The 11,102-nt window shown below is 41.1% G+C and overlaps 1 protein-coding gene across 1 annotated transcript; it reads left to right on the plus strand.

Moving 5' to 3' along the window:
- The first annotated feature begins 7,667 nt into the window (after positions 1-7,667).
- On the plus strand, positions 7,668-7,916 carry LOC147457769 (uncharacterized). The gene has a single exon (XM_086513655.1). The coding sequence runs from the start codon at positions 7,668-7,670 to the stop codon at positions 7,914-7,916; it is 249 nt and encodes an 82-aa protein (XP_086369781.1).
- The last annotated feature ends 3,186 nt before the right edge of the window (positions 7,917-11,102 follow it).

Below are 11,102 nucleotides of genomic sequence, written 5' to 3' on the forward strand. Positions count from 1 at the left end.
GCGAGGTAGAAGACACTCTCGTATATATTACACACGGGCTCAAGCCAGAGCAGGCAATATAGATCCATTCCACTATGAGGATGTGATTGTAGATGAAGAAATTGATCTACCACCTCAAGAACGGCTGGTAAATTCTGGGGAGGAGGGTTCTGGAGCAGCAGAGGACAGGGCAGTGAGGCAACTTGTGGGGGAACTACTCTTGACAGGAGGACTTGCACGAAGTAGAAGGCGACTCCAATTTGACCCATTGAGCGGATCTAGTAGGCAAAGACCTGTAAGAATCCCAAATCCCATCCCCATGGCTCAACCACCTTCTAATCCACAGGTCAAATCCGCCAAATTCAGAGGGAAGCCCAAAGAGGATGCAGATTGTCATGTAGCACAATTTGAAACCCGCTGGCAAGCAAGTGGATACCAAGTGATGTTTCCAGATCCTATAAAATTACTGCAATTTGCAGCTACCTTGGAAGGCAAATCCATGAGTTGGTTCAGTCAATATGGTATGGCTCACTTTCCTACTTATGCTGCACTTAGTTTGGCTTTTCTACAAAGATTCCGGAAGGAGAAAACTCCTACAGATATTTTAAGCAAGTTACAACGCATCAAACAGGGGACAATGTTGGTAGAAGATTTTTTCACAGAGATTTAGAATATTTGTTGAGAGATTGCAAGGAAATGAAAGGCTAACTAATGAAATGTTGGCTGGCTACTTTCTCAAAGGATTGAGGAGTGGTATTAAAAATGCAATGGCCAGCATTGACATTGGAGGAGGCTTTGATAATTTGGTACAGGCTGCTTCTAGAGTTGAGAAGAGGCTGGGAATGAAAAAGTCTAGTAAGAGAGGAGACAAGGAATCTGAAACAGGTTCAGAGTCAAAGACATCTTCTTCTGAAGAATCGGATACTGGTAGTTCATCTAATGAGGAGGAAACGAAGAAAAATAAGAGTCCTAAGAAGAAGAAGAAGGACAAAACAGGGGGTGAAGTTGATATAGTTCAGCAATTAAAGAATATTGGCTATTCAATCATAGCACCTAAAGAGAAAAGGTACTGTGAGATTTGTGAAAGAGATGGACACACCACTGCTCAATGCTGGTACAACCCTAAGCAAAGGGGTAAAACAGGTACAGGTGTTGGGCAGGGTATTGCTTCAGTAGAGGCAAATCAGGTGGCTCCATTCAGAGGAAGACCTCCTAGACAGGGATTTCAGAGGGGACCTGGAAGAAACCAGGATAATAACCAAAGAAGGCCCCAAGGGGTTATGCCTTGTGTATATTGTGGTGACCCTACACATTGGGTTGGCCTTCGTTTTGCCTTATGGGTAAAACATTTTGAGGAGAGAGATGTTCCTATTGTTCCATTCAATCAGGAGAACCATCAAGTAGGTCCTCCACAACCACCTCCAAATCAACCACGGGCACAAGCAAATGTGATCATTATCGACATTCCGATTTATCAGGATACCCCTAATGAAACAGCAACAGTGCTTCTGACCGAAGAGTATGACAATGTGGAGAATGATTGTCAATATCTAGATAATATGGAAGATGAAATTGATGTGTTGGATGTGACAAGATCCAAGGCTAAAGGTCCTATTGATTGGGAATAGCAAAAAGGGGTTAGAGATCAGGTGCAGAAACAGGTTCAGAAGGAGCAGCAAGGTCAATACTTCGAGGATCATGCAGAATCTTCTGATGCACCAGTACAACATAAAAAGCAGATTGAAGTACCTGAACCAGATTGGTTTGAGGTATTAATTAACTCTCCTTTACATTTGTCTTTAGACCAAATGCTTTCTATAGTTCTAACATTTAAAGAGAGATTGCTACATAAGTCACTAGGAAAGCACTATGAAAGTTCCATGCAGCAGAAAGAGGAGCCTGGGGTGAATAGCAGTCATCCTTCTCATGTGGATTTCATGGTTCCAGTTATCAAGGTGACTCTACAGGACAGGATATTTGAGGAAGTATTGTTGGATGGAGGATCTGGTGTCAATATCTTACCTAGGTCAGTTTATCTCACAATGGGCTTAGGGAGATTGGAACCAGCACCTTTCCAAGTTAAAATGGCTGATCAAAGGAGGGTTCAGCCAATTGGAATTTTAAGGAACTCTTCTATTCAGATTGTAGGGATGCAATTTCAAGTTAATTTTGTTATTCTCAGAATGAAGGAAGGTGATGCTTCCTATGAGATGTTGTTGGGAAGACCTTGGTTTAGGTTATCCAAGGTAAAACACGATTTGGGTGAGAATCAGGTGGTGCTTACCAAAGGGAAACAGATAATTAGCATACCTATGTTGGGAAGAAAGAACATTCCTGGAAAAGAAAGACCCTTATTTGCTCAATCAATCAGTCTTGCTGAGGAAGTAGAGGATGATGAGGAGGAAGCCTTTTTGCAGGCTAATCCGACTGTCATACCTGTTTTTGAAGTTGATATTGAGGGAATTTAGCAGAAGGATCAGGAAACAGAGGAACTTTTTGATGAACCTGTCATGGGACAGGAAATTCAGGGTTCCGACATACTAAAAATGAAGGATCAGAGTCTATCAACTAGTGTCAAAGAGGAAGTTCAGCAGGAGGAGAGGGATGCGAGAGATATGGTGGAAAAAATTTACAACAAACGATTTGCAGGATCTAAAAGAGTTCAGCAGGATGAACTAAAAGAATTGAATTTAGGGACTAAAGAAGAACCAAGGATGGTTAAGGTTAGCATTTATGTGGATGGGGAATTCCTACAAGAGTTATGGCAGTTATTGTTGGAATATAAAGATGTTTTTTCATGGGATTATGCAGATGTAAAAGGTATTGATCCATTACTGCATCAACATCACATTAATCTGAGAGAAGATTCCATTCGGATTGTCCAGCAGAGATATAGGATGAATCCCAACTTTGCACAGCAGGTTAAGTAGGAAATTGATAAATTATTGGCAGTTGGGTTCATCAAGCCTATTCATGAAGTCACTTGGTTATCTCCAATCATTGTGGTACCAAAGAAGAATGGGAAGATTAGGGTTTGTGTGGATTACAGGAAGTTAAATGCTGCAACTATTATTGATCCTTTCCCAATGCCCTTTTGTGATGCTATCTTAGATGCAGTAGCAGGGAAAGAGATGTATAGTTTCCTTGATGGTTTCTCAGGGTATAATCTGATTCAGGTTGCAGAGGAGGACCAACATAAAACAGTCTTTATTACAGATTGGGAAGCCTTTGCATCTACTGTCATGAAATTTGGCCTTAAAAATGGACCACCATCCTTTAATTTTACAGCTTACAAGACATTTGAACCTTATTTGTAGGATTTCATGACAGTGTTTGTAGATGACTTTTCAGTTTTTGGTCAAAGGGATTTACACCTTGTGCATTTGAAATTATGTTTTGAAAGATGTAGGATGTTTAGATTGTCCCTTAATCCCTACAAAAGTGTGATGGCTGTCAGGAGTGGTGTGCTATTGGGTCATGTGGTCTCTCAGGAAGGGATGTCAATAGATGTGAAGAAGATTGAGGTAATACAATCAGCACAAGCACCTGGCAATATCAAGGAATTGAGCAGGTTTGTGGGACAAGTTAAGTGGCACAGCAGGTACATCAGATATCTGGCTAATGTATGTATGCCTCTTACCCATTTAACCAAGAAGCATGTAGAGTTTGTTTGGTCTGAGCCACAGGAAAAATCATTTCAGATTCTCAAGAAAATTCTCTCAGTTGCTCCCATATTACAACCTCCAGATTGGGTATTACCATTTCATGTGTTTGTTGATGCCTCGGATATAGCTATTGGAGCTGTTTTAATGCAGGAGAAGCCCAAGGGTGGTTTAGACTTGTGTACTATGCTAGTAGGGTGCTTACATTTGTTGAGAAGAACTATGCAGTGACTGAGATGGACTCATTAGGGATGGTTTATGCTTTAAACAAATTCAGACATTACCTCTTGTGCAATAGGGTCATATTCCATGTGGATCATCAAGCATTGCTTTATCTTATTAAAAAGCCTTTACTTACACGTAGATTGGCAAGGTGGATGCTATTGTTGCAGGAATTTGACTTCCTTATTGTTCATACACCTGGCAAGGAACATGCAATAGCTGATTACCTAAGTCGGATTGAGACAGGGGAACAACCGACAGGGATTTCAGATCAGTTGCTAGATGCAGATTTATTTGAAGTACAGAGTTCCATTTCTGATTCATGGTATGACCAAATGCTGGTGTTCCTGACTGATGGTGTTATGCCAACAGGGTTTACAACAAACCAAAGGAGGAAATTTTCCCTAACAAGCAGACCCTTTTTAGTGATTGCTAGAGCATTATACAGAAAAGGGATTGACCAGGTCATTAGAAGGTGTGTACCAGATTTTGAACAATCAGTTGTGTTGCAAGAAGCCCATTATGGAGCAGCAGGAGGACATTTCTCAGGGGACATTACAGGAAAAAAGATACTCCAAGCTGGTTTGTGGTGGCCAACTGTGTTGAAGGATGCTCATTCCTATTCAAAAATCTATGTGGTGTGTCAACAGTTTGGTCAACCTAATTCTAGAGATAGAATGACAGATCATCCTATACTGCCATTAGAGCCATTTCAAAAATGGGGTATGGATTTTGTAGGACTAGTCAAGCCTACAACAAGTAAGGGATGCAAGTACATTCTAGTAGCTATTGACTACTGTACAAAGTGGGTGGAAGTTGTGGCATTGAAAGATAACAAAGCTCAGAGTGTGGCAAAGTTCTTGTATCACAACATTATGACCAGGTTTGGATGTCCAGTAGAGTTAGTCAGTGATAGAGGAACACATTTTTTGAATGAGGTGATTTCTGAGTTAACAAAAACCCACATGATAATGCATAAGAAATCTACAGCTTACCATCCTCAAGCTAATGGACAGGCTGAGAGTACCAATAAGACTCTTATAAAGATTCTGAAAAATATTGTACAGGAGAATAAGAGGGATTGGGATGTAAAGCCGGATTCTGCTCTGTGGTCATTCAGAATAGCTTTCAAAGTGACAACAGGTATGACCCCATTCCGATTGGTGTATAGCTTGGAAGCTGTAGTAACAATGGAGTTTGTGGTACCTAGTCTTAGGATTACTGCTGAGAAGATGACTCCAAAGCTCTCAGTTCAGCATAGAAGCAAGTATTTAATGCAACTGGAAGAAGACAGGTTGATCAGCTCCTATATATCAGAAGTCATTCAGAGAACAAGGAAAGCTTGGGTCAGTATGAATGTCAAGTTTAAGGTTTTCCAGGTAGGTGACTGGGTAATGCTTCACAACTCAAGGTTAGGTCCACATCCTGGGAAGCTCAATTTAAGGTACAAGGGGCCATATCAGATTATAACAGACCTAGGTCAAGGAACTTTTATTGTAGCAGATGTTTTTGGCACAAGGGTAGAGAAACCTGTTAATGGTTTCAGGTTAAGAAAATTTCAGGGCAAGCCACCCCATTTGGATTGGCTCAAACCTATTATACTAGAGGTTGCATTCTCTGGAATGGTGGAGTTCTCTTCAGGAATGATGAACCAAGTCACTGATGATTTATCATCAGAGTGCATAGGCTTTGCATTCAGGTCAGGGATCGGATTGTATTACATCGGAGTTTGTTGGCTCAGGGTTTACTGTGTCGGAGTTCACATGATCCGATTACTTAAACAATATTTAAATTTCAAATTTTGCGTCAAAAAGGGTGCAAAGTTCCTTCCACTTAACTCCATCATACGAGTAAGGGACGACATCATTTCCTCACACACTTTTAGAGGCCTTAGCGCTTGTGCGATTCACATAAGTATCACGCGCATGCATACTCCACAACTTGCTAAGCTTTCTCCTACTTCTGCTTCAGCTATGCCTAAGCCTAAACCTCTTTCTGTCATGAGACCATCTCCAGAAGATGAGCAAGGAGAAGTTGGTAAGCTGCGCCCTCGCAGAAAAGGAGTAGTGCTCAGAGTGGATGTATCTGACCCAGAAGACGAGGTCGACGTGCTACCTGAGGAAGAATCAGCACCAATGTCATAAAGCAAGATGTTGCGAAGCTTAATGGAGCCTTTCACTAATTTCAGGGTGGAAATTGACTGTCAGGCAGAACGGAATGAGAAGTGGTTGAAGGCAATAGGTTTATATGAATTTGCTACTCTACCCTGGGGCCAGTGGAAAGGGAACATTTATGCAAAAACACAAATGGAGCTGTTACAAAAATCCAAAGGTGCCATTTCTGAGAAGGTACATCTTAGTCCAGGTGTGGTAGCTCAGGTATTTCAGCTTCCCTTTACCTCTGTTACTGTAGTACCAAAATGTTCAGATGAAGATCTAAAAAAAGAATTTGGACCAAGAGAAGGAGGTAGGCAGTACTTTATGTTGAAAAATGTAGAGTATTGGAGGAGAGAACAACTGAAATGGTTTTTGGAAAGAGTTTGTTTTCTAGCTAAATATGACTACATGTCTAAGGAAAATTGGGCACCACTGTATTTTGCTGAAAATGGGGGGAAGGTCAGTTGGGCACATTGGGTGTATGATAGGATTCATGCAAAAGTATTTACTTTGGATAGGAGAAAGACCCAGTTGAGTAGCAGGTTAGCAGCATTTCTGTCTGCTTTGTTTGCTTTTTCTCAGAAAGTTGATGTAGGGGAGGTCACAGTTTCTCTCATTACTCCTATAAATGTGGTCAGTCCTGGGCCGAAACAGGGGAGAATATCTGACAAAGCAGAGTTTAGTAAAAGCATGGATGAAAAGCTGAGGACCATACAGGATTTTATTGAAGCAGGATACACTGAGGATGAGGCCAAGATGGCATTGGCTAGTCATGAGCAAAAACTCCTTCTGGGGAATTTGCTCAAGAGTTTGGATGTTGAGACACAAACTCCTAGTAGGGTTATAGGCAAAACTTTTAACATGCCCAAAAAGAGGAAGCTGGATAGTGCTTTGCATGAGGTGGACAAATCATTAGATTTCTCTCCAGCTGGTCCTAGTACTTATGCTAAATCTGATTTTCTTATTAATGATGTACCAACAGCTCTGAAGATGTTGCAAGAATTACAGGGATTTGTAAGGTATCAGTAGCACAATATGGAGGAACAGTTACAAAATATAGCTGAATCTGGTCTATCTAAAGCAATGCTACACCAACAGTCGGAGTTGGTGGAATCCTTGAAGCAGGAATTGGTAGAGCAGCAGGAGAAACATCAACAAGAGATGCAGGATCAGCTGCAACTACATCAACAAAGATAGCAAAGGTTAAGCTCTCCTTGGGAATGTTTCAAGAATGGACTAAGGAATTGGAAGGCAGAGTCAATTCTGAGCTGGATCAAGTATCTAGCAAAAATACAGATTTACAGGTGGAGAATGAAATGTTACAACAACGGTTGAAACCTTTGGAAGATCTGGAAAAGCAAGTATTAGATCAAGAAGATATCAATGTTTCTGGAGTGCTCATGGATGAAGGGGATCTCAATCTGGTAAGGCAACAACTGGTTGAGGGGATGCAGGATGTTTGGAAAGCAATGAGAGAAAGGCTGACATCAGTTATCAAGTATCCCTATGAGGCTGTGAGACCAGGCTTCATCAGTTCTCATGAAGCTCCCTCATTAAAGACAGTTGAATCTCTGAAGAAAGAAAAAGATGTTTATCAAGAGCAGCTTCAGGAGTTCAAGGATAAACAGTTGCAGGGGATGAAGAATTCATGGTACAAGGTGGTTCTGCACTTAAAAAACTAGTGCATGTTTCTATTCAAACACTGCAAGCTGCTGAGGAAATTCAGAAGTCAAGTGGAGAAGCTTTGCCAATGGAGGTTGAATATCAGAAGGAGATTACAGATGCTACAAATATTGAAGTTCTAGAACTCAGTGTAGCAAAGAATGAGGAGATTGTGGTGACTACAATACAGGAAGCTGATACTGAAACAGTTCTCAAAGATATGTTTGAAGTTTAGTATGGTTAGGAATTCTTTTGTCTATCTCTTGTTGATCAAGGGATATGTGGATTCGAGTCAGATTTCAGAGAAATCCACCACCGGGCTATGCCATGTGTTGACAGGCATATCAGAGTACCAATATAGTAGTTAGTCGGAAGTGCTTCATCGGATATAGTTAGTCGGATCATAGTTAGTCGGATGTTGTTTAAATCGGATATTTAACAGTTATGATATATCAAGACTGAGGTTGTTAGTACCAGTCTGTTTTGTATGATGGTTATAAGTCGGTTCTGGGAGTTGTGATAGCGCAGTTGTATTCAGAGATGTTGTAGCTCTTCTTGATCAATGAAGCACTCTTGTTATCTTAATTCTGAGTTATCAATTCCTTATATCTCTTACCTTCAGTATGATGTTAGTACTTCTGTGTATTATTTCCGAGTTATGAGATGCTGAAAGAATTGTGATGCACTATGCATTTCCTGTGTTGATGAACCACAACATGTGCCTACATCCTAAGGTGCAAGGAAAAGTGGACTATGAGAGCCCATAAAAGTACAATGGGGTAGTGGTGATTGCAAGATTAAAGAGAAGGAAGATTAAGAAGAAAATAGAATAGGGTGTATATAGGCTACAAAATGATGGCATATGTTCAACTACCAAGTCCGGGAGAGGTAAGCCAAGAGGAAAATCAAGGGAGTAGGGTTGCAGTTCGTTAGGAAGAGGATGGGGTATAAGAGGGCCTCTTTATTTGGTGATTTAAGGAGATACTTAAAAATAATTGATTTCGAAGGGTAGAGGGGGTGGTTTGTACACCCCCTTCTCTCCCTTGCAACCTTGGATACGCTTGTATCCGTTTGAAATGACGGGTCACAAAAATAAGCGCGATAATACTTGCGGTAATGGTCACGATAATAGCCGTGGTAGTACCTGCGGTAAAGCCTGGTGCCTAAAAAAGAAAGAAAGGCAGAGTATGCCATGGTTTTACTGCGTACCCTATCCTCCTTCCTCTCTCCCATCTCTACATCTTCAAGATCCTTCCGCCCCTCTCCACCTCCCACACCCTCACTCCCTCTCTCCCTAGTCCATCTCTCTCCACCTTCTCCCTCCCACAAACACAATAGCAACAACAACACACACACACAAACACAAACACACATGCATGTTCGGGTCGAGGAGGAGCTTTGATTTCCTAATGGTGACTTCATCAAAGGGGGTTTACTACACTTGTGCTTGGAAGCTCAACCTAATGGGCAACCGTGCTACAACCTAAGGTTATCACACACACACCCCCCCCTGCGCGCTCTTTTCCTATTGTATTCTACTCCATAAACACACGCATAGGAACACGCACACACACATACATGCATAAATGAAAAAACAAAACAAAAAAGATAGAGATAGAGAGACATCTCGTTCATTTGATATAGGTTGCATTGTGACGTAACTGAAATCTTTTTGTGCGTGGTAGATTTGCTAGATTTGCTTGTAATCGTTAGATTTGTTAGAATCTCTTCGTGTTAGATTTTTTTACAAATGAATGTGCAAAAATAGATTTGTTAGGAAATGGATTATGAATATGAGAGAGAGAGAGAGAGAGAGAGAGATTTTATTATCATCCTCGAAGGTCAAATATGACCTACGGGACCAAAGTTACATGTGATGTAGTATGTGTATGTCTAATTGAGTGACTCTCGATGCTCCAATAATGTGGTGATGAGAGTCGCAATGGAGAGCCCACAGTGTGGCTAGGAGAGGAAAGTGTGTAGGTATAAGTTATGGCTGAAAATGTGAGAGAAGCAAGTTCAGATATGGCCAAAAGCTGAGCGCTCTAGTAGTGTGTGGTACTCACACTCTCAAACTTGCAGTGAGCATAATATGCATAGTCGATTTGACTCTTCTCCATTGCCCCAATGTTCTATCTCGCATCGAAGGAAATGGGAGCTAAGCTCAATGGCTACAATAGTGCGTATCATCTCGACAAGGGGATAGGCACAAGCATGTAAGTGTGAGTACCGTTTCCTCTTTCAGCAAAGAACATGGTTTTGTAGTTTGGGGCAATATTGGTGGTATAATGTATGAAGTGTCACCCACCGGATTTCTCCCAAGCCATAATACATTGGCGTTGTAGAAAAGCTTCATTCACTTGGGAGTCAATTGAAGCATCATGTAGCAAGTGTAATGCATCCCATCTCCCAAACTACTTCTTTATGTCTTGCATCTATCCCATGCTCAAGATCTTGATTTTATGCGTCTTTTGAACTTTTTTGCTTGCTTCTCATGCAATTGTAGGAAATCGATGTGAGGGGTTTTGATGCATCTTTATCATGTACTCCACATCCCTTTCCATGCCCATAACCTCAATTGGAAGAAACCCCGACTCAAGAAGTAGGAACATATATGGTGTTTGTGTCTTAACTTGGAGAAAGTTTGTAAGAAAACTCTTTTGGACATTCTCGAACTCTTTCCAAGTAGACTTTGAGATGCTCCCGCCCCACACTTCAACTCCATAAAGAAGAACCGGTGTCACCAATGCATCAAAAAGATACTTCTTGAGAACCCAAGACATGATGTTTCCCGCATTACACATGTTCTCAAATGCATAATATGCTCTCTTTCCCGCTTCCAAACGACGCATAACACATGCATACCACTTGTGATTGGACGGAACCTCAAGGCCAAGGTACTTAAAACTCTCAACAACTTCAAGTGTCTCATTGTTGTACACAATGCTTGGCTTCTCCTTATGGTTGCTTTTCACAAGCATAACCTTTGCTTTGAACTCATTCACAATCAGCCCACTATGCAAGCAAAAGTTCTCAAGGACAACCATAAGCTTTCGTGCATCTTCTAAAGTGTGTGCTAGAACCACTACATCATCCGCATACAACAAAAGCATGATTACCACATTGCAAATAGTGACCTCTTCAATGCCGCCTTCTTCTTGCACAAAGTCAACTACAATTTGTTCCAATCGATCGATGCATAGACCAAAGAGAGTTGGTGACAACGAGCATCCTTGTTTAACCCCAATAGTGCTTAGAAATTCTTTTGAAATTTCTCTTCCCATGCGTAATTGAAAAATCACCTTCTCATAGATTCGAGAAACTGCAAGCATAAACTCACTTGGCACTTGGAGTTCTTCCATCCTTCTCCACAAAGTTTTACATGAAATCATATCAAAGGATTTCTTAAAGTCCACAAAAC

This window comes from Adiantum capillus-veneris, chromosome 5 (assembly GCF_014529385.1).
Source record: "Adiantum capillus-veneris isolate H3 chromosome 5, ASM1452938v2, whole genome shotgun sequence".
Taxonomy (NCBI): Eukaryota; Viridiplantae; Streptophyta; class Polypodiopsida; order Polypodiales; family Pteridaceae; genus Adiantum; species Adiantum capillus-veneris.